The sequence below is a fragment of the Nicotiana tabacum genome, chromosome 4 (genome assembly GCF_000715075.1).
Source record: "Nicotiana tabacum cultivar K326 chromosome 4, ASM71507v2, whole genome shotgun sequence".
Classification (NCBI taxonomy): domain Eukaryota; kingdom Viridiplantae; phylum Streptophyta; class Magnoliopsida; order Solanales; family Solanaceae; genus Nicotiana; species Nicotiana tabacum.
The window spans coordinates 63,443,568-63,469,552 of NC_134083.1; the positions used below are offsets into that span (position 1 = coordinate 63,443,568).

A 25,985-nucleotide genomic window follows, 5' to 3' on the forward strand; every position below is an offset into this window, starting at 1 on the left:
GACTTCGGATACGTGTCGCTCATCGACTGGTTGCCCCCGAATGCAAAGCGTCACATGTTTCCCTATAAAAGCTTCCATCCTTTGCTCTTATCCTACTTTTCGACCAAGCTTTTACCTTCGAGCTTTCCAGCTATCACCAAACTTCTTCCAAATCTTCATATCTTCATCCTTTTCTTCAACTTTCATAGTGATTTTTCAGGTTTTTACCTAGATTTCCCTCAAATCTTCATACTCTGTTCTTAATCCTTCAAATTCGTCTTCTTTTTTAAAATTATCAAATTTCCCAGATAACTATGGCTAAAACATCCAAATGTGTTCCTCAACAAGTCGCCTCTTCATCTTTCCAACTGATCGCTGGTATTGAGGCGGCTACTCCTGAAGTAGTTGCCCTAGAAACGGCTTCTCCCGATGTGGTTGCCGACGAACCGACCCCCGAGCCTCCCTTGAAAGTGTTTATTCCCGGGGAGCTGCTCAATTGCAGGCGACTTTAAGGTCGAGAAACCCTCATGCAAATAGGACCAGGGTGAAGAAGCATCAAGGTACATATGCTCCGCAACCGAAGACGTTCTTCCCATGGTCCGAAAGGACTGCAATTGGAAAGGCAAGGATGTGGTAGTCCCCGGGCCCGAGGACGCCATTACTACCCATATGGAGGGGTATTTAAGTGTTTACACTTACCCCTTCATATTGGGCCCCGGTGGACCCGATTGTTCTGAATTTTTGCAAGAGGTACGAGGTGTGTCTCAGGCAAATCCACCCATCTCTATGAGGATCGTGATCCTCCTTAGCTACTTTGTGAACAAGAACGAGTCTCGTCGGTTCACGATCGATCATTTACTTCGTCTATATAGTCCCCGAATATTTTGAGGGGGACTAATCAAGTTTACTCGCCGGGCCAGCAAGGCTCCCTTTTCGAGCATTGACGAAAATCGAGACCGGGGCTGGCAGGGATGCTTCGTTCGGGTGAAGACCGAAGACTTGATTCCCCCTGAGTTCATGTCTTTCTCTGAAAAGTGAAACGAATCTCATAAGTGCTGTCTTTTTTTTTATTTTATATTTTTTAATTATTATTATTATTTCTCCCTTCTCATTCATACTTGCAGTTGTGCAGCTGTCGCCCGGGTTCCAAATGCAGTCCCCCGGCTAAAGGAATGGATCGAGGGCATCTGTACACATATGACATACTCTGAACGCGCATGGCGCAGTCTTTCGAAAGGCCGATGGGAGGCCCGTTCTCATGGTAAGGCCTCTCTCTGAATAGTTAATACTATGCTTCTAACTTTCACCATACTGATTTTCCTTCCCCTTTGTTGTTATAGGTTTTCCTAAGACCACCAAACTTAGGCCTTTGGAAGGGGGAGAGGAAACATTCGGGCTCCCCAGGCCCTGAGGCGAAGAAACCAAATAAGAGGGTGGCTCGCAAGCCCATGAAGAGCTCTAGCTCCCGGGTGCCAGACTCTAATTCTCTTCTCCGGCTCAGGGACGAGCCGGAGTAAGATCTCATTTTTGTCACCCACGGGACGACCCTTCCATTGGGTAACAGGCATCCGATGGGGAGACTCGTGAGGCTGACCTCCCTCAGACTCGAGAGGTCGATATGGAGACCCGGGGTGGGACTCTTCAAGATACCGGTTCCACTCCGAAGGAAGCGCCCGGTATAATAGAGATTTCGGGGACGCCCTCCTACACCGAGTCCATGCTCGAGGAGGCCCAAGTGAGAAAGGAGAAGTCCAATGAAGGGGTCCACGGTGCGGACGATCCCTTTATTTCTTTTTTGACGGTGTGGACTCGTCCGCTTTGGAAGATTTCTCCGGGATGAGCGACCTGGAAGTTCCGAAGAAGGACACATCCACGGAAGCTGGCGGATCGAGTTCGATCCCGAAATTGATCAACCAGTTCCCTGCTCCGAGTGTGGAACCCGGTCGTAAGAGATCGGTTGTTCTGATAGTCCAGGAGGATGCCCGTGTCCTGTATGCTCCCATAGGATAGCTAGCTACCTCCGATGCCTAGTGACCGAGAAGGACCAGGAAAAAATGAATGAGGTGAACGTGTCGTGCCTTTTCAATGAGGCGCAGCAAGCACTGAACCGGGTAAGGCATCATTACGTTCCTTTGAACTTTACTTAGGTTTTGATATTTCTCACATTTTTCATATTTTTACAGGCCTCGATACTTCATCATGAGAGCTTTCTTCGGTACCGGGTCGAGGTCAATCAGCTCGAGCTCAAGGTCATGGAGCTTGCCCAGAAAAGGGAGATGTACAAGCTTCTCAGCGAGCAACAAGAAGGGGTCATTAAGAACCTTCAGGCCAAGCTGGATGCGGCTTAGAAAGAAGCATCGGTCGTAAGGCGGGAGCACGCCGACTTGGTTGAAAAGGTAAAGGTATTTGAAGTTAGAAACAAAAAACCGGTCGTAGTGGCTAACGACAATACCCCGCAGGTTCAGCAGAAGATCAACCAGATTGACCAACTCCGAAAGGAGATGGAGAAAATCCAAGTGGTGGCCGAGAGGTGGAAAAACAAGATGGATATGCTGGCCTCGGAGAAGGAAACTGCCAAGGCGAAACTTTCTTCGGTAGAGGTTCAACTTCGGGTGGCGAAGAAGAAAGGTGATAAATGGGCTCAACTAAATGAGGATCTCCAAATACAGTTGGGCTCGGCCATCGCTGTATGGGATGTCCTTGGTAAGGAGCTCGAAGCAATGAGGTTCTAGTTGGAGACAACATCGGCGAACGCTGACGAGATGGTGGCTCAATACAAGGCTGATGTCTAAGTAGCCGAGGCCCGCCTGAAGACTACTGCTGAGTACATAAGGCGGCTATCTCAAATAGAGACCCTCGAGGAAATCCATGCCCGAGGCTTTGACCTGTCTGCCGAGATCGAGGAGGCAAAAAGTCTTGAAGCCGAGGTGAAGAAGGTAGTTGAACCTGAAGGTGAGGAGGTCTTTGAGGGATTCGAAGAATTCGAAGGCCCCGATGGTTCTGGTGACGAATCGGGCTCCGGTGAAGATCAGGCGTGAATGCCTTAGGATTTTTAAATTTTTGTGTTTTGTACATATTTTTTGTTTATTTCGAGGCCATTTTTGTTGGGCCTTTGTAAAGATATTCCGGAATATATAAAAAAAATCCTATTTTGGCAATTTCAACCTTTTTAGCATCTTTTCACAATTTCCATTTTTGCAAATATTTTTGATGCCTTAACATAGAATCAAATGTAGTAATAGGTCGTCTATTTTTCAGAGGTCCAAATAGAACCCGACCTTGACACAAACTTTTGTCTGCTCGAAGCTTTGAAAACTTGGAGTGACCAGAAGTTTTCCAAAAATATTTAAGTGTTCTTAGACGATGCTTTTGCCAAGGGTAACCTTTTGGCAGGTTTTGAATATTTATTGAAGGCCTTACATTTTGATTACGGGCTTCGGACGTCTCTGAGTCGATTTTTAGGGCGGCCGTAGCCTTTTAGGTTTAGGCACTACCTAATAGGTTTTGTGCCTCCAGGTTTTGATAACCCGAGCTGCCCAAACTTATTTCGGACGACAGTCCCCGAGTGGGGGTAGCCCTTGGGCACGGATAGGGGTAGCCCTTGGGCTTGATATTCCCCGGGTAGGGATAGCCCTTATGATCGATGCTTTAAGAGGAAAAAATATATACTAACAAAGTAGAAACTTTCTTTTATTTCTGTGTGTAAAGTACAAGATTGAAAAACATGTAAAAACTTGTATTATGGCTAAGGTGACCTACGAGGGCACGATTTATTTGACCGTTTGGCCCTTACAATAAATCCTAACCACCAAGCCTAGGCTGTTAAGCATAGAGTTTCCTTCTTTCCTTGCTAAGAAGCTTGACCCGAGGGTGATGGCCCCTAGTATTCGAGGTCGATTTTGATAGGGCTCAGATAATGTTAATGAGACCATTGACTCCGATTTAAAATCGGTCTTCGATTCTAAGTTAGCACAATTTATTGTTTTCTCGTTAAAAACCTTGCCGGAAAACCCATTTGGGACAAAACCAGTTTAAGGGGAAAAGAGTGCAACGCGTGCTTTCATATCTAATAGTCACATTCTCCTTTGGTTATTTCCTGCAAGTGTTTGTCCGATTCGCAATATTATAAAAAGGCGAATGAGATTGTACCTTAGCAGTAGTACCGCTTTAAGTGGGTCACGTTCCAGTTGTTCGGTAGCTATACACCATTTCCTGCTTCGAGTTTGTATGAGCCTTTACCGGTAATACCGATAACTCGATATGGTCCTTCCCAATTCGGCCCTAGCTTCCCTTCGTTCGGGTTCCGAGTGTGCAGTGTTACTTTTCTTAACACCAAGTCTCCGATATTGAAGTGTCAAAGGTTTTCTCTTTGGTTGTAATACCTTTCTATCCGCTGTTTCTGGCCGGCCGACCGGACTAGGGAGGCCTCGCACCGTTCATCCAGTAGGCCTCACCATTTGATTCTTCGGTCGCATATCGGAACCTGAGGCTTGGTTCTCCTACTTCGACCGGTATTAGTGCTCTAGTGCCGTAGACCAATGAAAATGGAGTGGCCCCGGTACTAGATTTAGAGGTTGTACGATATGCCCACAAGACTTCTGGCATAATTTTCTTCCATTTCCCTTTGGCATCAGTCAAACTTTTCTTTAGGTTTTGAAGTATGGTCTTATTTGTTGATTCTGCCTGTCCGTTCCCACTAGGGTGATAGGGTGTTGACAAGATCTTTTTGATCTTATGGTATTCAATTTTTTTTACCTTGCGCCGATGAACTGCTTCCCGTTATCACACACTATTTCGACTGGTATTCTGAACCGGCATATTATGTGGTCCCAAATGAAGTCGAAGACTTCTTTTTCCCGGACCTTCTTGAACGCTTGAGCATGGACTCACTTAGAAAAATAATCGATCATAAACAGTATGAATTGAGCCGTATCGGGTGCCCACGGCAGGGGACCGACAATGTTTATTCCCCTCTTCATGAACGACCAAGGTGACAATACTGAATGTAGTAGTTCTCCGGGCTGATGGATCATCGGTGCATGCCTCTGACAGTCGTCGCATTTTCGTACAAAGTTTTGCATCTTTCTCCATGTCGATCCAGTAATAGGCGGCTTTGAGTATCTTACGAACCAAAGATTCTGCCCCCGAATGGTTTCCCTAGGTGCCTTCGTGAACTTCCCTCAAAACATATTCAGCGTCTCCCGGCCCCAAGCATATGGTGAGCGGGCCATCGAACGTTCTTCTGAACAGAGTACCCTCGGGCAGGCTGAACCTGGCCGCCTTCGTGCATAGAGCTCTCGATTCTTTAGGATCCCAGGGCAACTTCCTAGTCTTCAAGTAGTCTATATACTTATTTTTCCAATCCCAAGTTAAAATTGTTGAGTTTATTTCGGCGTGCCCTTCTTCTACTACCGATTTTATGAGTTGTACGATTGTTCCTGAGTTGAATTCATCGTAATTAACCGATGACCCAAAGTTAGCTAGAGCATCGTCCTTGCTATTTTGATCTCGGGGTACATGTTGTAGGGTCCATTCCTTGAATTGATACAGCGTTACCTGTAATTTGTCTAAATACCTTCGCATTTATTCATCTTTTACTTTGAACGTCCCATTGACTTGATTTACCACAAGGAGGGAGTTGTACTTAGCTTCGACCAACTCGCCCCTCAGGCTTTTCGCTAATTTGAGACATGCAATCACTGCCTCATACTCGGCCTCATTGTTAGTCAATTTCACAGTTCTAATAGATTGCCTAACTATATTACCCGTAGGCGGCTTCAACACGATGCCGAGTTCGGACCCCTTTGCATTCGAGGCACCATCCGTAAAGAGGGTCCAGATTCCCGAGGGAGTCCCCGAGGTTAACAACAATTCCTTTTTGACTTCGGGTATTAAGGCTGGTGTAAAGTCAGCCACAAAGTCTACCAAAATTTGTGATTTGATGGCAGTTTGGGGTTGATATTCGATATTGTACCGCTAATTTCTACGCCCCATTTGGCCAACCGGCCCAAGAGCTCGATTTTGTGCATTATGTTCCTTAGTGGGTAAAAAGTTACAACTCATATGAGGTGGTATTGAAAATACGACTTTAACTTTCTGGAGGCGCTTAGCAAAGCAAACACCAATTTTTCTAGGTGAGAATACCTTGTTTCGACCTTGCCTAGAGTTATACTAACATAATAGATAGAAAATTGCATACCTTCCTCTTCCTGTACTAGGACTCCACTTACCGCTACATTGGATACCGCTAAGTACAAATACAACTGCTCGTCCACCTTCGTAGTATAGAGCAAGGGTGGACTCGAAAGGTACCGTTTGAGTTCTTCCAAGGCTTGTTGGAATTCCGGGGTCCAAGAAAAGTTATTCTTCTTCTTATTCAATAATGAGAAGAACCGACGGCTCTTATCGGAAGACCTCGATATGAACCGGCCTAGGGCGGCTAAGCGCCCGGTTAGCCTCTGAACGACCTTGGCACTGTCCACCACGGTGATGTCTTCTATAGCTTTGATTTTATTGGGATTGATATCAATCCCTTAGTTGGACACCATAAATCCAAGGAACTTCCCGGATCCGACCCCGACTGCGCATTTCTCTGGGTTCAACTTCATATTATATTTCTTCAGTATGTTGAAGGTTTCCTGCAAAATTTTCAAATGGCCCTCTGCTCGCAGGGACTTAACTAACATGTTGTCAATATAAACTTTCATTGATTTTCCTATTCGTTCTTCGAACATTCGGTTTACTAGGCGTTGATAAGTGACACCGTCATTTTTAGTCCGAACGACACTACGTTATTAACAATAGGTGCCGAATTTAGTGATAAAGGAAGTTTTTTCGCCCGGGTCCATCCGGATTTGGTTGTACTCGGAATAGGCATCGAGAAAGTTGAGTATCTCGTGACCGGCTACCGCATCGATCATGCGATAGATGTTAGGCAAAGGAAATGAGTCCTTGGGGCACGCCTTGTTCAAATCTTTGTAATCTACGCACATTCTTAATTTATTTTCCTATTTAGGCACTACCATTACGTTAGCCAACCAATCCGGGTACTTAACTTCCCGAATGGATCATATTTTAAGGTTTTTGGATACCTTGTCTTTGATGATTACATGCTTGACTTCGGACTGAGGCCTCCTCTTCTATTTAATCGGGTGGAACTTCAGATCCAAGATTAACTTATGCGTGGTTATTTCTGGCGGGATCCCTGTCATATCAAGGTGGGACCAAGCGAAACAATTTATGTTAGCTCTAAGGAATTTAATGAGTTTTTCCCTGAGCTCGGGAGTTAACCATGTGCCCAAGTATACCTTTCGATCGGGCAAGTGTTCGATCAATATGACTTGCTCCAGCTCCTCGATCGTTGATTTGGTGGCATCGGAATCGTCAGGGGGTGATGAACGACATAGGAACTCCGTAATCATCATTCTCGTCTTCTTATTGCTTCTCCGGTTCGGTCGAGGCCGATGTCGGTGATTGCTATTTAGTTTTTCCTTCCTAACCGGCTCCGAGTTCTTTGATGTCGAGAGTGTGGACATCGGGATCACCTCATCGACCGTGAATATTTCTTTTGCGGCCGGCTGCTATCCTTAAATCGTCTTGATCCTTCCCGGTATAGGGAACTTCAGTGCGTGGTATAGTGTCGAGGGTATTACCATCATGTTGTGAATCCATGGCATTCCTAATAGAGCATTATATCTCATATCCCCTTCAATCACATAGAACTTCATTTCCTGAATGGTCCAGGCGGTGTTCACCGGCAGGGTTATCTCCCCTTTAGTAGTTTCGCATGCCATGTTGAATCCGTTTAAAACCCGCACTGCAGGCACTATTTGGTCTTGTAGACCCAGCTATTCTACGACCCTCGATATGATGATATTGGCCGAGCTACCTGGATCAATTAACACACGCTTAACTCGAGATTTATTTATGATTACAGATATTACCAGTGCATCATTATGCGGTTGCACGATGCTTTCAGCGTCCTCATCATTGAAAAAGATGGTTCCCTCCGATATATAATCTCAAATTTGTTTTTCCCTTGTAATGGACACCTTAGTGCGCTTTAGTATTGGCCCTTGGGGGACGTCGACTCCACTAATGATCATGTTAATGACGTGTTGAGGTTCCTCTTATTTGGTCTGTTTGTTGGAGTCCCTATTACTGAAGTGAATTTTGGCTCGATCACTCAGAAATTCCCGGAGGTGCCCGTTATTAAATAATCGGGCCACTTATTTTCTTAGTTGTCGGCAGTCCTCGGTCCTGTGACCGTAAATGCCATGATACTTACACATCAGGTTATGGTCTCTTTGGGCATGGTCGGACTGCAATGGCCGAGGCCACTTGATATCTTTGATGCGCCCAATGACGATACGATGTTGGCAGTATCGACACTGAAGTTATATTCTAATATTCTTGATGCCTCCCTGGCCCTGAGTAGCCTGTAGAACCCGTTTTTACTCATGAGTCCCCGGCTATTGTGGACCCGATCGCTCCTTTTTTCATTCCTCGCAGTGTTACACCCGGATCTGCTACACATTCGATCTCCGCTATACGGTTGGTACCGATCTCTGTTCGGTGTTGGTTCATGATCGACGACTCTTTTAGACCTGTCATTAGTTCTGATGGGATAAATGGACCCGGAGGGGGCCCCTAGCTGACCATCCCCAACTCTAATTTTCAATTGGTACCTGCTATGGACATCATCCCAAGTTACCGCTGGGTACTTTATCAAATTTTGTTTTAGCTGTTGTAAAGCCAATGAGCTTTGGGGGATGAGTCCTTGAGTGAACACTTGAACTGCCCAATCGTCGGCAATAGGAGGCAGGTCCATTCATTCCATTTGAAACCTCGACATGAATTCCCTGAGCATTTCTGTATCTCTTTGTTTACTTTGAAAAGGTCTGATTTTCTGGTCTCTACCTTGATGGCCCCGGCATAAGCTTTTACGAAGGCATCTGTAAGCATAGAAAACTAATTAATGAAATTAGGGGGTAAGTTGGGATACCATATCATTGCTTCTTTCGACAGGGTTTCTCCGAACTTTTCAACAAAACCGACTCGATTTCGTCATCTTCTAAGTCGTTTCCCTTGATGGAACACGTGTAGGAGGCCACGTGTTCATTTGGATCCGTGGTTCCATTATACTTTGGAATTTCGGGCATAGGGAACTTCTTCGAGATTGGTTTTGTTGTCGCGCTCAGAGGGAAAAGTTTCTGGACAAATTTCTTGAAATCCAGGCCTTTCAATATCGGGAGTGCTCCTCAGATTTGATCAACTCTGGAGTTATAGGTCTCCACTTTTTGGTCGATGGCTTTAATATTTTTTTCCCCTGATTCCACTCGCTTTGTTAGTTCCACAAGCATCTTCATTATTTCGGGGTTTGTCCCGTGTTCAACTTTACCCGGCCTTTCCGTGGTTTGTTCATTCCTTCGGGCGTTTTCCGGGATGGTTTGGGCTCAACTCTACTCAGGGCGCGAGTTTGGTTCTGCAGCTGGGTTATCGCCGCCTGTTGAGCTTGTAACATTTCGAAGATCACCCGCAAATTGATCCCATCACCTTTACCGTCATGTGTACTCCTGGCTATTGATTGGACTCCTCCGCGAGCGCTGTTCTTGGGGTCGATCGGCAGGTTTGCATCGATTGTCACATGTGAGTTGGCATCGATTGGGTCCGCAACCGGGACTCTGTTGGGGTCAACAGGGGCACCTCGTTGTTAGGCACTATATTGTTGTTTTCACCAAGGTGGCCAGGCTCAGCATTAACGTTCAAGTGAGTATATTGAGAGTTTGACATTCTTAAGTTGACCTGAAATTAAAATCTCAAAGAACAAGCGTAAAACAGAGTGCGTTATGGAAATTTATACCAAATTACCACTATTATCCTTAGTCTCATGGTGGGCGCCAAACTGTTTACCCTTAAAAATGGATAACAATTGAATTTATACGCGATTTTAAGGATATGTGGACTAATTCAATACAAGTGATTAATGATGTTAGATAAAACAAACAAAAGATATAGTAAATAGCCAAACTAATGATGATAGTGAGTCCGAGCTCGGTTAAAGGCTTAACAAAGAACCTGCTTTCGGTTCCGAGCTTGCACTTATGAAGAACTTATCAACGAAAACAAGAACTTTGAATAACTTTTAGAAACAGAGAGAACATAAGTATATTGCCTTGGTATGCGTGTTACAGTGTCCCTAATGAATAATTCGCTTTCCCTCTATATAGTAGGGGAGTTTTACCCTAGGTACAATTCTAAGAAAGGTAAAAATCTTCCTTTTCGCTAGTCACTGATTTTCTGCCGGTACGGGCCGAGATTTGCGTCGTGATATCCGGTTGGGCACGGATATCACTGCCCTTTGTTAATCGTGTGCGGTCATTTGGTAATGCTCTCCGAGGTCGTGGGACTCGAACCGGACCCGGGGCACGTGGTCTCCATGGCTCCGAGGGCAGGTGTTTTGCTCGGGCCCTGATACGAGAGGCTCATGGCTTTGATTCCGATTCCTTACACTCACGTCCTCGCTCTGTTTGCCTCATCGGAAAATCTGGGTGCTCATTAGACTCGGTTTTATCCATATACAAAGTTAAACATTATTTTTTCCGAGGACACATATTCAAGTGTAATAACAATTAACACTTGCATGTTACGTTGTTGGCTTATAATAATCTCACTGAGTCAATTGTCAAAAGACTGAGAGAGTACTATGCACAGAGATTATTTTATGTTGCGTGTTGTTCCAAAAATAGGTGAAAAGAAATTCCGAAAACGTTTTTCAAACATCAGGACGAAGAGTTTTTCTGCATAAAATTAATGTAAATGTGTGTTAATTTCAGCTTTTACAAAAATTGAAAAACTTTTCTCTAATAATATTTGCTTAAAATTTTTCCAATATTGAATGTTTTTTCGAGGAAAAAAATTCAAATACTTCTAGAGGCAAATGTCATTGTTAACGTAGCCCTTGTTACCTACTAAAGTATATATGCCGACCATGACGACTGGAAGCCACAGATAATTACTATACTACAAATGATTAAGCTGAAGGAAAAAAAGAAAGGAGACAGGAGGATATATATATATATATATATATATATATATATATATATATATATATATATATATATATATATATATATATAAAACTTAAATTCTTAAACCTCTTCTGTTGCTTCGGTACATTATATATTGAATTCATATTTACTGTTAGGAAAAGTAATAATACATATTCCATATAGCTAGTACTTTGCTCCTTAGAGAGAGGAGAACTTGCATGCATAAGTACTCTCATAAAATCCCACTGGCTGCCTATTGTTTAATTTAATCAACCATGTCAGAACATTTCATTTTCGTTTGTCATCTTAGGCTTTTTCTATGGTTAATAATCATAACTGATGACATTAGTGCTATACTGCTATATATTATTTAATAATTCATTTTATAATATGGTGGTCAGACATCAAATGCATGTTACAGCTAATTGACGAAGGACAATATTTAGTTTATTGTTCTTCACATTCATTGCCTTAATTAACTATCTGTGCTTCTTGATTGATTGTGGTTCCAGCTACGCCAGTCTCTTCAATTATTAAGGGTTTGTTTTAATACTCAATATACATGACGGTCAAATAAAAAAAAAAAGGTACTTCTTCTAAGATGGATAAATATATTTAAGATAATAGTTATAATGCCTTGTGTTAAAAGAACCGAGCTTAAACAGACACAGAGTCAGGATTTGAAAATTATGGGTTTAGTATTCTAATTATTTTAAGTTATTTGGTTCTAAATTAATAATTTGTTCATAATTCAATAATTTTTTAAGACAAATACAAGATTTAAACAAAAGTTACAGGGTTCAACCGAACCCGTATTTGAAGGACTAGCTTCGACTCTAAGCTTAAACTAAAATACGTATCCAATTAGTATTATTTTTCTCTCGAATTTAGTCATATATCTGCAGCCATTTTTCATAATCTACTTCTAAAGCTAAACCTCTCATTCTTTGGAAATAAAGAGAAGCCTTTAGATGAGAATACAAAAAGAAAAAGAGTACGGTGAACCGATTAATCAACAATATAAAAACATTGCTTCTTCTTTCCATCAAATCAGAGTGGCGCAGCGGAAGCGTGGTGGGCCCATAACCCACAGGTCCCAGGATCGAAACCTGGCTCTGATATGAGTTGGCTTCCACTGTATCTTTTCTTTCCTGAAATTCTCTGTCTTTACGACGTCACTTCGCTCTGGCCGAAAATTTGAGACAAATACGAAAAAAGAGAAGGAGATTACTACTCCATAATTATATTGTTTTCCAGCAAAAAAAAATTCTTATGAAAATAGATGAGATAATTGAACGAGAAGGAGAAGATAAATAAAAAGATGGTGAAAACTCAGGAAGTCCAAGAAATCGATACGAACTAAATCCTAGACTCATAACAGGCCATTAGACCACAAAATATCGCGATAAATCAAACAGATCCCTCTTCTCTGCAACTGTACGTTATCTCCTCCATTGATAATTCGTCTCTTCACTTCTCCATGTGAGTTTTTTTCTTTATTTCTCGTCTACTTTTTCTTCATATCTATTCCCTCCCTTTCGATTTCTGTTTCGTTATTCAAAAATGGTGAAAATCAACACTGTAGACTGTCGAAGAATTTCATTTCCGTGGAACTTTCAGCTGGTTACTAAAATTATCGAGTTCAATCTTGTCAATTCATTTTCTATGGCAACTGCAACTAATAATTTCATCTTTTACTTGGAAATTGAACTATCGGATGAAGTTCTAATGGTGATTATTTAGCAATTACTTTACTGATTTATGCTGTATCCGTTCTTCTTAATTTAACTGAATTGCTATTGCTTGTTTAGGTTTGTATAGCCCCGCTCTACTGTGAGGCGCCTCCATAACTAGTAAGTCACTGGAACTATGGGTTTCATTCATGCCTTTGTTATTTCAATTTATGTTAATCTATGAAATGTTAATTTAGTTAATTCAGACCTTACCATCGGGTTATTTTAGAGAGAGCTTGGAGTAAACTACTCCAGATAACTCGTCTTCCCTAAATAAAAGTAAAATAAAAATAAAAATTATCCGCAGTGTTGTCAAAGGCTCATTTGAGCGCGCTTAAGCCCTGAAGCTCAAAAAAGCTCACGGCATGCGCTTCGCCTCACTTAGGTTGCACTCTGTGTAGGCAAGGCACTAAGGCATGCGCCTCATTGCCCATAAATTCCATCTTGAGTAAAGTGGTACAAAACAATAAATATATTTGGCAAAAAGGTATCTTAATTGTTATGGAAATCATTATGAATGAAATCCTTAATTATTTCTTGCATTACACATATATTTTTATTTTTTTGTCGTCGCGCCTTTTTTAACTAAAGCTCACACTTCAATCGCGCTTTGCGCTTAAAGCTCTGATAGACCTGGAGTGCTTTTTAACACTTTTCGCAAATAATCCGTTGTTTAAGGCACAATTACCTTGCTTCGTTCACTAATTGCAGAATTCAAGTGGCTTTTTTGCTTCTTGAAAGTAATGCAGTAGTACAGAATTTAACCATCGGAAGTTATCTTTTTTGTTACAATGTTGTACCTGATATAAAGTAGAATAAAAAGGGTTTAGAGCTCTAGAAGAAGAAAAGAAGAAACTAAAGCTTTATATAGCTCTTACGTCTTTTTTGGCCTGACTTGGAAAGGGAATGAAACATGATTATGAACGGCAGATAAACTCGTTAATAAGAATAATTAGTAGTATGATGAAATTGGAAAAAAAAGGGGAGTATGTAGTCTTAAAAAGATTAGGGTTGATTTCGTTGTTGGTTTAATTTGTCACTAGGTGGAAACAAACCATCTACTCTAGATTGCTTTTTGAATATTTGTGTCGCTTGCGTTAAGCTTACAGTTCTATAAAGCATAGGTGAACTAGTCTTTTTGAAAGCTTAGTAGTTGTGCGGCCTATCACGTTTCCACTTGATCGTGCAAGTCTATACAATAATCTTTAATGGTAGTTTTATGTTAAGCCTAAATTTCTTTAACTTAAGAAATATTTGTCATTTATTAAAAAGAAATCGTGAAAAATTGTTTTCCTTTTTTAATTAGAGTTTCTTAAATTTAATGTATGATAAATATTGTACATGTTAGTCACTCTGAAGCATCTAAAATTGCAAAAAATGTTTTAGTTATGAGTAGTCATATTGTGGTAGGTAAGTTTACTGGATGTCAATTGCAGTTTCCCACTACAATGTCGCAGATCTAGTAAATGTTGGAAGTACTGCAAATGAGATGTTGACAATCAAGGACATCTCAAAAATTCTACATCACAAATGTTGTCCTTTTGAGCTTGTTATTGAGGAATGCAAATGGTATACATATATCCAACCCCAAAGATACTAAAAATGAAAAAGAGAGAAAGAAAAAGGAGTATAAAAAGCTTATTGTCATTCACCACTGTTGGTGTTATATATACCACTTAAAAGTAATATAGTGCCAAATTGAAAGGGAACAAAAGTTTAAATAAAAGGGATAACTACAACTCTTGACCAAGAGACAACAAACTGATGTTTTTTTTTTGGTTGGTACACCATATTATTAGAAGGAATTTAGTTGATCAGTTTAACAAAATAGAAACCTAGCTTTAATTTGGGGATTTTGAGTGGAACCACTTTAGTTTCCTTCCTTTTGTCTTTTTACAGAGATTGAAATTCGATAATAGCGCTTTCACATAATTGATCAGTGGTAAAACCACCGTGTGATTCTCTTGTGCTGCTTTTCCAACTTAAATACTGGCACTTTTTAACAGAATGGCGATTGTAAATAGTTGAGTTTTTTTTATAAAGTTGAGGTTTTTAAAAAGTATATTGGTATATGATTGAAGCCTATGCAAACGCATTACGCTTTGCTAGCGAATTAAGATACATCCTTGTTGCATGAGTTGAAGATGATTGACATATAGTAGGTAGCATTTGTTTGAGCTTATCATTATTAACTAACAAGATATATATCTACCTTAATAGCAGATTAACACTTGACTTTATCATTGCATTCATTTCAAATTGTTAAAGAGATTTCCTAAATGACAATTTTGTTTCATTATTGTGCACCATATACAGTCTTTCTTTATCCCCACTTGTGGGATCACATTGAGTATGTTGTTGTTGTTATTGACTACAATCTTTCTTTATGTTAAGAGGGGAAAAGATAATAGAATGAATAAGAAAAACCATCTAGGATGAGTCATAAAATTATCTAACCGATATTTTTTTCTGGCAGTGGTTCGAGAAAAAGATGTCTGTTGGGAATATGCGGAGAAGTTAGACGGAAATAAAGTGAGATGTAAATTCTGTCTTAGAATTCTCAACGGTGGCATTAGTAGGTTAAAGCACCACTTATCCAGACTTCCCAGTAAAGGTGTGAATCCATGTACTAAGGTGAGAGATGATGTTACTGACAGGGTAAGGGCAATAGTAGCATCAAAGGATGAGGCAAAGGAAACTCCTAGTACTAAAAAGCATAAGCTCATTGAGGCTAAATCTCTTGTAAATATTTCTCCAGAAAAACCCCTTTTGTCTGTGGAACCAATAACTCCAATTGCAAGAACTTTTCCACCAATTGGGCAGGCTATCTCTTCACCTGGAAATAACCAAGAAAATGCGGAGAGAAGTATTGCATTGTTCTTTTTTGAGAACAAAATTGACTTCGGTGTTGCAAGATCTTCCTCTTACCATCAAATGATTGAGGCAGTAGGGAAGTGTGGCAGTGGGTTTTTAGGTCCTTCTCCTGAAACTCTGAAAGCAACATGGTTGGAGAGGATCAAGTCTGAAGTAAGCTTACAGTCAAAAGATGTTGAGAAAGAGTGGGCAATGACAGGTTGCACTTTAATTGCAGAAACATGGACAGATAACAAAATGAAAGCTTTGATCAACTTCTTGGTTTCATCACCCTCCAGGACTATTTTCTACAAATCTGTAGATGCATCTTCATATTTTAAGAATCTAAAATGCCTCTCTGAGTTGTTTGATTCAATCATTCAAGAATTTGGCCCAGAGAATATTGTGCAAGTAATTGTGGATAATACACTTTGCTGCACTGGTATAGTGAACCATATTTTGCAGAACTATGGGAGTGTTTTTGTGTCCCCTTGTGCTTCACAGTGTATAAACACAATCTTAGACGAGTTTTCGAAATTAGATTGGGTATATAGATGCATTTTACAGGCGCAATCAATCTCGAAGTTTATATACAATAATTCCTCATTGCTTGTTCTCATGAAAAAGTTCACTCTAGGACAAGAGATCATCAAGACTGGTATCACAAAGTCCGTTTCACACTTTCTCTCCTTACAATGTCTACTGAAGCATAGGTCAAGATTGAAACTTATGTTTAACAGTCCAGAGTTTGCTGCCAATTCTGCTTATACAAATAAACCGCAAAGCATTAATTGTATTGGAATTCTCGATGACAATGACTTTTGGAGGACAGCTGAAGAGTGTGTTGCTATTTCTGAGCCCTTTCTCAAAGTAATGAGGGAAGTATCTGGAGGAAAGCCAGCTGTGGGCTCTATATATGAACTATTGACCAGAGCAAAGGAGTCAATACGGACATACTATATTATGGATGAAACAAAGTGCACGACATTTTTGGATATAGTAGATAAGAAATGGCAGAATAACCTCCACTCTCCTCTGCATTCAGCAGCTGCCTTTTTGAATCCTAGCATCCAATACAACACAGAAGTCAAGTTTCTTGGGTCAATAAAAGAAGATTTTTTCAGAGTGCTGGAGAAGCTATTACCGACTCCCGAATTGAGGCGAGATATCACCACTCAAATCCTTTCATTTACAAGGGCATCAGGAATGTTTGGTTGTAATCTGGCAAAGGAGGCAATTGATACTGTTCCTCCAGGTATGACTGAAGCTTTAGATTCAAATGTTTTGTGCATCCCCAGTACATATACTTAAATTGAAGCGATCCTAAGAAAATTCTTGTCCGTTCATTCTTCTTTCTTCTCCTTGAGATAGTAGGAAAGCTGGCTAGCACCTTCTTCTAAATTGACATGTCATAGGTCACGTAGTGATATCCTGCATTGGCAGAAAAATAATTCCTATTAGACTAATGGGTTCCTTTGGTGTTCCCTGGAGATCTCTCTCCCTTTATTTTTGTGGACTTAGGTGGAATGGGTATAACCTATTTGAGACCCTTTGGGTTTGCCCAGTTGGTTTGGAGGGCGGTCATCCACACGGATGACCTGGGATCGAATCCCCCTCAATGCCTTCTGGGTTGAGCCTGTCGCACATGGCTTGCCTAGTGCGGATTACCTCCCCTGTGTCTGTGTGGTTTGCAGGCTATTACACAGGGGGAAGTTTACCCAGTGCGCACCAAGTGTAGCGGCTGCGGGTTTCCCTCTTAACAAAAAATAAAAAATAAAATAAAATATGGGTATAGCCTATTTGCTTATGTTACTTTTTACTGGCATAGAGATCTTTATTTCCAAAAGGTATAAATGCTTTTTAAATTCCTCTTGGAAAGGTGAAAAACTCGAAATTTTGTTGCATTATTCTGACCAACTATAGAAAAAGTAAAAGAAGAGAAATGAAAGATGTGTGATATTTCTTTTGTATCTTTCATGTGGTATCCACTCAGGCACTCACAACTAGAGAGAACCTTATCAGAACTCAGAAGGAGATCATAAATCCTATTTCTCTTGGCCTTGCAGAATAGGTTTTCTTTTTCAAAAGTTTCACTTGTATTTCCTTCATTTTACTTACACCTGGAAGTTTCATTAGTTGCCTATATGATTTTCAAGAAAAAAAATGATATTTCCAACGAAAGCTTTTCTTTTAAGCTTCGTGCAACTGCAACTCGTAGACTCCATTTTGGATATAGACCTGAAAAGATTATAGAATATAGTGTTCTAAATGCTCTTCTCCTATAAAATGAACTCTCTTTTTCTTCCCTTTAGCATGGAGAAAATGATGGTTGCAACACATGGTCAAAATGCGGAAACCCAGTAATATCTGGTCATTAGAACTTGCAAGTGTTCTGGGATTCAATTTCTAATTAGTGTTTTTATAGTGTTGTGAAGGTTCGAGACTAGATTTTAAGTTTTTCTTTTCCTGAAAGTTCTAGGCTTCAGAGTTAAGAGTACTAAAATTAGTTCCAGACTCTAGTTTGAGCCTTAAGTTATATCTGGATAAAGCAGTAGTGTTGCAAGCTGATCTTTTGAGTTATCTATAAACTAGTTTGAGTTTGGTTTTTTGTCTGAATACTTTGCGATCTAGTTAGATCTACTACCTTACAAGAAAATAAGAAAGAGAGGCACCAGCTTTAAGAATCAGTCATGAAGGTCATTTAACGTTTCATGTTTAATTTAAGCAAAATCCAATGTGAGATTTAAAATTGTTAGAAACAACTAAGCTATTGTTGCCTGTGCTTGTTGTGCTTGCTACCTCCTAAGTTAAGTAAAACCATGAGCTAATAAAAGGAGATGTACTTGGGTTTTTATTTCTCATTTATTAAAAGAAATAAAAAAGAGATGTACTTGAACGGCAATTCTGCCTCGAAATACATACCTATCACTTCCTGCAAGACTAAACATTCAGGAAGCAATGAAGTCAGTGGAACTTTTGAACCTAAAAGTTGTAAAAAAACATTAATGACTCGGTAGATATTAACTGGTAGTAAGACTTCCATAAGACTGGCTTAAAATACTGACTAAGCTGAAATTATGTCTAGTTGATCGCTAACCTTGAGTCAAGTCTCCTCTGAATGCATCAATTGTATGTACTTTCTCCAGCATGTCGTAAATGACTTGAACTGTTCTGTTATAATTTTCTATCATCTTGCTTGCATCTCAATTCATAGATTCATGCTGTCAGAAAAATGACTGCTGCCGACACTTCATGCTTTTTATACAAGCTTTCGTCATTGCCTAACTAACTCTCAATGGACTGATACGAAGGAAATGCATTGTAGGTATTTGGTGGGAACAGTACGGTGATGCTGCTCCTACGTTGCAGAGAGTCGCCATTAGAATACTTAGCCAGGTATGCAGTACATTCACTTTTGAACGACATTGGAGCACATTTCAACAAATCCACTCTGAGAGGCGCAATAAGATTGATAAGGAAACCCTTCTGGACCTTGTTTACATAAACTATAATCTGAAGTTAGCACGGTATTTGGTTTCTAAACCTACCGAGGAGGATCCCCTCCAACTTGATGACATAGATATGACATCTGAGTGGGTAGAAGAGGTGGATAATCCTAGTCCAACTCAGTGGCTTGATAGATTTGGTTCTCTGGATGGAAATGACTTGAACACACGACAGTTTACCGCTGCAATATTTGGTGCTAGTGACCACATATTTGGTTTATGACCAGGTTGTCGTCCACCCCCAACGTGCAGGGATTTAGTCGTCATAATGTAGTGTCTTGGAATCGTGTGGTACTTTTAGCTCTTCTTTTTTCATGTAAAAACGTAGTTAGGAGTAGTGCAAGTAGCTGTTCTGATAGGCCATCTAAACGCCATTCCTACCCAGAAATAGAGGGGGATGGTAGTTGGTAAACTGGCCATGTATGTTACATACATTAGTGTATACATTGTGCAGTACGTGAGAAAGGTGTTCCGTTTATCCTCTATCGAAATATTTGGGTAGTCAGGGAAATCTAATTATACTTTTGACACCCCTTTGGAATAAGTTGCAACAAAGGTCCTATCAGACACATGGGAGACCAAACTACTGTTTCCTTGTGGATGCCCAGAACATTTGCGCCAAGTTCTGTAAATTTTCGGCTAAGTCTACCAACGCAAAAGGGAAGGCAAGCCAACTGTCTTATATGAAAGTTTACTGGCTCCGAAGTTGAATTGGTATCGTGTTTGGACAAAGCACGGCAATAGTAATTAAAAAGCTAACTAGAATGCCAGGACGCAAAATTGACATGGGAGAAGAATAACCTCTACCAGCCTACTTCGCTTATTGCAACCTTGCAGCTATCATATCAATGCCAAACATCACTTATCTAAAGTTAATAGGACTTATCAGAAAATATCTATCTGCACAAGCATAAAATACATTTACAATGACATTATAATGTACTGACACCTTCATTACATTCTCAAAAAATTTATTTTATTTTTACAGAAGACGTGATCATAAAAACTATTATGATGAATTGCCAATCAAATGAGATATCGCCTTGTCTGTATCGTTGTCATTCAATAGTAAGGCATCTGCAACACTGTTTGGTGAGAATCCCATCTCTTCTTTCAAGCGAGTATATCTCTCGGCAAATTCCTTGACCTGATTAGTTGATGAAAATGTTAGAAAAAGCTAATGAACGGTCACATTTACTATAGACAAGTGCTCCTTAATGCTAGTGGTCAAATTTTTGTATAACACTTCCTTGTTCACTTCAACATTCTACAATCTCGGTCGCAAATTAAATGTCATGTTTGGCCATTCAAAAACTAAAATTCAATTTTTGTTAACATTACTGTCGAAGTGGTTTTATGATGGAAAAAGATGCATCAAGTTGTACCTTCATGCAGTTTTAAATATCTAATTCTCTTTACAAAACATAATGTAATCATTTTCCAATTTCAATATAAAAATTAGTTAACTTGACCGTCGATGAATTAAATTTGAAATTTGACTTAAACGGGAAGAAAATAAGAAATGGAAGTCTTTGTAGAGAAATGTCTTCACAAACTTAATTTAAAGTAAGTTTTGTAGATAAGCTAATTTGACCGTGCTCCTAGTGCTACATGCAGGCATAGAAATGTAAGAGAAGCATATAAAAGATATGTATACCTTGATCGGGTTGTCTCCATAATTTGCAACCGCTATGGCCACAGCCTCTCTGTTGAAACCAAATGAAGTGTATTTGTTTATAACAGAATCTCCAGTGGATCCCTATATTCAAGTAAGAAAAGACTCATTCAAATATCAACAAAAATTAAGTCTCTGTTGATGAGCACCAAATCAGAAATCACATTGAGTAAACTGCAAAATATTTGATGTATTACACATTCCCAAACAAAGCACATGATGTGCTCTTGGCAATCAATACTTGATGTTATATGTGTGTGTGCGCGCGCGCACATACACATATATTTAACGATGCTAACTACCTTTGTTCATAGATTTAATATTTGACATCCTAAAAATGTCAAAATATAAATGACATGTTTAGAGACATGAATTTTTCCTCCTTTGCAGTATATAAACCATATTTGGATCCACAAATTCAAAATGAGGGATCCAACTTGCGGATTTACTTGTTACGCTAATTCCTAGAAAGGAAAAGGACAAACTTATTCTTTCTTAGGTCAAGTAAGCTATGCATAATAGAATATGTTGTTTAAAGAATAATCCTCACCGTAGGAAGGTGTTAGGTAGTTAGTGTATGTAACTTCAATGTTCCACATTGGTTAGTAGGTATTATGTATTGTGTAAAGTCTGTATAAGATAATTAAAGTTACTCATCTTGATAATACTTTCCCTTGCCTTCATTTCTCACAGAAGGATTTAACCACGTTGAAAACTTAAAAGTAGTCTACCTGAGCCAAGGAAAAGGAAGTACAAGAACCAACACTTGCACCATTATCCTCAAGCTTAATTGTGGTAAACAGGGCAGAACAGTAGCATTGCTTATTAGCATCTCCTCAATTATCCAGGAGTCCAACCCAGAGAAAGAGCCTGAACAGATATTAAAATAACGCCAGATTTGTCGCCAACTATGAACTGAATGACTGGAAGCCGCATCTCATAATCTTCAGTTTCAATGTAGACTAGGAATACGTAAAGATATGTCATTGGAAGTAATTTCCTACTCTAAAAAAAATAAAAGAGTTACATCTTAAAGATTCAGCTCTTTTTTTCAAATTTGGACCTTCCTGGAAGCAGCAGTGCCACAATCACATTTTGTAAGATCAAGTGATGATAAAAAGAGACTAAAACATCTCAAGGCTCAAACTACTTTACATATTTGACTACCTCCACCATATGCCAGAGTACAGGTGTCTAACTTTTGTATATTTCTTTCGCTTGTTGATGAGCTTTTTAATCTCTATAGTTTAAGACCAAATTAAATAAAATAGATAGCAATAGAAATCCCCCAATTAAGATGTTAGTCTTATGACCCAGCCACTGCCCTAGCAGTTAAATATAGAAATGCATATGGGTGCAAACCAAAGAAGTACTCTCTCTGTTTTCAATTTCTATGACGCTCTTTTCATTTTGGGGTGCTCCAAGATGTTTGTCATCACTCCATGTCTAGCCAACTTTCACAACTTCCAAGAATGCAAATCCAGTAAACTACACAAATTTGAAGCTTTGATGTGATGTTTTCTGTATCAAACCAACTTTTTCAATTGTTTCTTTATTTATTTCTTCCACTACCACTAATAATATACACAAGTCAAAATGAATATCTTTAACACCATGATCAGTCAAGCACCGTCATATAATTGAAATGGAGGAGAATTTCAGCTAACAATCAACTACACCTCAATTCTAAACTAGTTGGGTGGGCTATATGAATCCTCTTAAGCCCTTCACTCTATTCAAGGGCCAACATAGTGTTGTCCTAGGTGGGTACGTCCCAACAAATTCACTATTCAGGGGATTAATTATACTTGGACATTTTCATTCAGATACCGGACTGGATACGCTTAGAGATACTTATGTAAGTAGAGTTTAGAACTACAGTTAACAAGATTACAAGAAATACAAAATACCGTGTTAGTTTGTTCTGGCAATCTAGATGGAAGATTTTCCAGCCCTAGCCTGCTCCAGTTCTGGCTTTCCTTTTCTGCTTCGGCCAGAATCTTTTTCTCAAAGTCAAAATCAAAGTTGAATGTGCTCCGAGGAATGTCTCCCACTTGTGTTGACAGCGGAGGCTGCAAGAAACCGAAAATAATATATTGTTCACATAAACGACTTAAGTTATGCATCTGATACAATACTAAATTAATAGTATACAAAATCTAGTTATGGAAACAAACTGATGAGTAGAATTATATTGAGTTTAAGTCCTATGCACTGACAATGTAAAAGTATTTTGACAATCAGATCATTTATTTAGGTAATTACAAGTAAATCTCTCAATAAATATTAGGTTATCATTAAAAATGATAACTAACCTCAGGTTAAAATTCACTGATAATGTAAGAAGCTTTTAAAACGATCCGTGTATATAACTTAAATTTTATATTTGCAAAAGGTCCTATGAAGCACGGTTGTATATCACAGTCGGAAGCACGTCCAGCATATAAGCACCTCAGAACTTGGACTACATGTACAAGACTACAATAGTATATATTAAGCATAAAGGATTCGTACCGGAGGTGTAATCCGATATTCAGGTTTAATAGCAACTCTGATGCCAATTCCAGCTGCATAAAAAACAGGTGAAAGATCAAAATTGCGCTAATTGAAATTGACTCCGAACAGATTAACCTACAACGCTTACATAAATGAGAGATCAGAGATCGAGGAAATACATACTGTTGGAAGACGGAGAAGAGGTGTGATGAATAGGAGGGTTACGGCCGCCGCCGGAGGGTTGACCAACCCTAGGATATAGTCCGGGAGCTTGTTGACCGTACATGGGATGTGGATGTGGATGTGGAGCGCCAGTTGCTGGTCTGCCGTACATCGGCGGCAATTGTGTATCGTAAGGAGATCCTGTTCTGTTCCTGTAATCGTATTCCATGGCTGGCTAGATGGCAGGAGAATTTCTTCGAACCCGGGAATTTGATTTCCGTCTGTAGCACGCTTTTGTTAGGGCGAAGTGCATCATTAGCCAATTTTAAGCCCGCTATTTAAAATATATCCATAATTTATAATATATTTAAAGATTAGTTAATTCACACACTATAGGATTAAGCATCATTTTTTATCTGCTAATTTTAATTTCAGGAATAAGTGTCATGAATTTCTGAATTACTAATTTAAAATTCAGGATATAAGATTCGAACTTCTAGACACAATTTTTGAATTTTAGGACATGATGTAACGAAGTTTGAATTTTTAGGTTTAAATTCTAGGATGTCGTGTCCTGAAATTTGAGTAAAATTATCTAATATTTAAATTATATTATAAAATATGGATATATTTTAAACATCATTGCTTAAAGGTGGCTGCCTGATGTCATTTCCACTTTTTGTTACTGATTCTGAGTTTTGGGCTTTGTGCCTAAGCCGTGCGGGCTTCTTATGATCCAAATATGTATTGGATTTGGATGGGTGATCCAAACACGGATACACTTCCTTTTTCTATTTTTTCCCCGAAAGAGGAAAATATTCTTATTTTTTTCTGAAAGAGGAAAATATTCAATGCAACTATTTACTTAATTTTAAGTGGAGTAATAAATTTTGTACCTTTATTGATTTAGTGTATGCGTCAATGCAGGTAAAGTTACATCATCACATTGTATATGAGTAAATATTTAGATCTAAGTTTATACAATTAGATTTGTTGTGAAAAAGGGTTAATCTTAGTCAATATTAATATCCAAACTAGTGAATTTATCCGCGCTTCGCGCGGTTATAAAAATATATTTGATTCATAAATAATATTTTATAAATTTAATTGAAATAAAAGAGATAAAATTTGACGTACATATATAAATAAAAAATAAATTATACATATTGATTGAGGTTAGATGGACAATATTTTTCATAATCTGATTTTTTCAAGAAATGAAAAAAAAAAATATAAGAAAAAAATTCACTTATATACTTCATGTGTTTGTGTATGCGCATCTTATTCCCTTAGTCTAAATCTAATGCATATCTAAAACATACCCATTCTTTCATTAGATAGTACAACTTTTGTTTTTCTTCACCTTTTTTTTAAAAAAAAAATCTTCTATTCAAATCATAGAATTTGAAATGAATGCAATGCAACTAAAAAATAAAAAATAAAAAGTATTGAATTGTATTCCCAATATCTATTTGTTTTCCTATTCTTTTTTCTTTCATTATTCTTTTTTTCTTTTCCTAATATATTTTTCAAACTCCCTCTCAATTCTCCTATTCTAGAAAGGCCATTGAATCTGCTCGATCATTATTGATTTCCTTCCTCTTCCCCTATGTTGAGAAGCAAGCGGCTTTGTCTTCTTTCAAGATTTTTCACAATAGCTCTTAAATTTCCTGACTCAAAAATATTTTTACGTAGCCTCCTTTGTTATGTAAAGACATGCCGGTTCCATATGGTATATTTCCAAGTACGTATCAGCCACAAAAATAATCCAAATTAAACACAAACTCTACTAATTTTGAATTTTCAGTACAATTATATAGTTATTCATACAGAAGAGTACCTAAATTCATTTCAATTAATGTTACAACTACATGAGTCATGTCTCTTCGAGGACATCCACAAAAAAAAAAAAAAAAAAAAAATTAAAAATTATTACTACTATTAAATAAATAATTGTTTCTTGCCTAAGAGAATATCGTATGGACACATTGTGAATCCTCAATTAGTCATTAGCTATTGTCAGGGACAGTGAGTATATTTCTGAGAAAATTGTTGTTTTCCATCTTTCCTTCCAATGTAGTGATCCCACTTCAACCTTGCTCCTTCAAATGAGCATCTGCACAGCGAAAACAAAATATCTATATTTTTTCTTGTTCTTCTTGTCTTAAACTTCATATAACCTCCGGAAGGAAAATAGAAAAATCAAAATAAAGATACGCAACCAGTATATACCGTAATATGGCCAAATTTTCATGACATTTGCCATGACATAATATCCATTATAACAAATTTGTGGTTCATGACATTTGCCATGACATAATATCCATTATAACAAATTTGTGGATCATGACATTTGCCATGACATAATATCCATTATTAGGCCAAGGATTTCTTGCTATAAATAGAGGAGTTTCTCCTCATTTGCAAACACACCAATTCAACAGCTTTTCACTCTTGTCTTTCTTTCTCTTCCTTTATTTCATTATAGAGTATTTTGTAAGAGAGTGAGTGTTGGGAAACACTTGTGTGA

General features: G+C 38.9%; 2 protein-coding genes across 4 annotated transcripts; one reads left to right on the plus strand and one right to left on the minus strand.

Moving 5' to 3' along the window:
• Positions 1 to 12,302: 12,302 nt before the first annotated feature.
• LOC107823341 (uncharacterized) lies at positions 12,303 to 19,613 on the plus strand. 3 transcript variants are annotated; one of them, XM_016649965.2, is made up of 4 exons: positions 12,303 to 12,512; positions 12,842 to 12,883; positions 15,240 to 16,871; positions 18,942 to 19,613. In XM_016649965.2, coding segments are annotated over exons 2-4 (2,037 nt in total). In that variant the 5' UTR covers positions 12,303 to 12,512; positions 12,842 to 12,882; the 3' UTR covers positions 19,346 to 19,613. The 3 variants fall into 3 exon arrangements, with proteins under 3 accessions (XP_016505451.1, XP_016505453.1, XP_016505452.1); XM_016649967.2 differs by having other exon boundaries at positions 12,303 to 12,467; XM_016649966.2 differs by having other exon boundaries at positions 12,503 to 12,761.
• Positions 19,614 to 19,963: 350 nt separating this feature from the next.
• LOC107823339 (uncharacterized) lies at positions 19,964 to 23,783 on the minus strand. The gene is made up of 5 exons (XM_016649964.2): positions 23,477 to 23,783; positions 23,312 to 23,364; positions 22,708 to 22,869; positions 20,780 to 20,881; positions 19,964 to 20,269 (listed from the first exon to the last, which is right to left on the minus strand). Exons 1-5 carry the CDS (start codon positions 23,682 to 23,684, stop codon positions 20,132 to 20,134), a joined length of 663 nt encoding a protein of 220 aa, XP_016505450.2. The 5' UTR covers positions 23,685 to 23,783; the 3' UTR covers positions 19,964 to 20,131.
• Between the last annotated feature and the right edge of the window lie 2,202 nt (positions 23,784 to 25,985).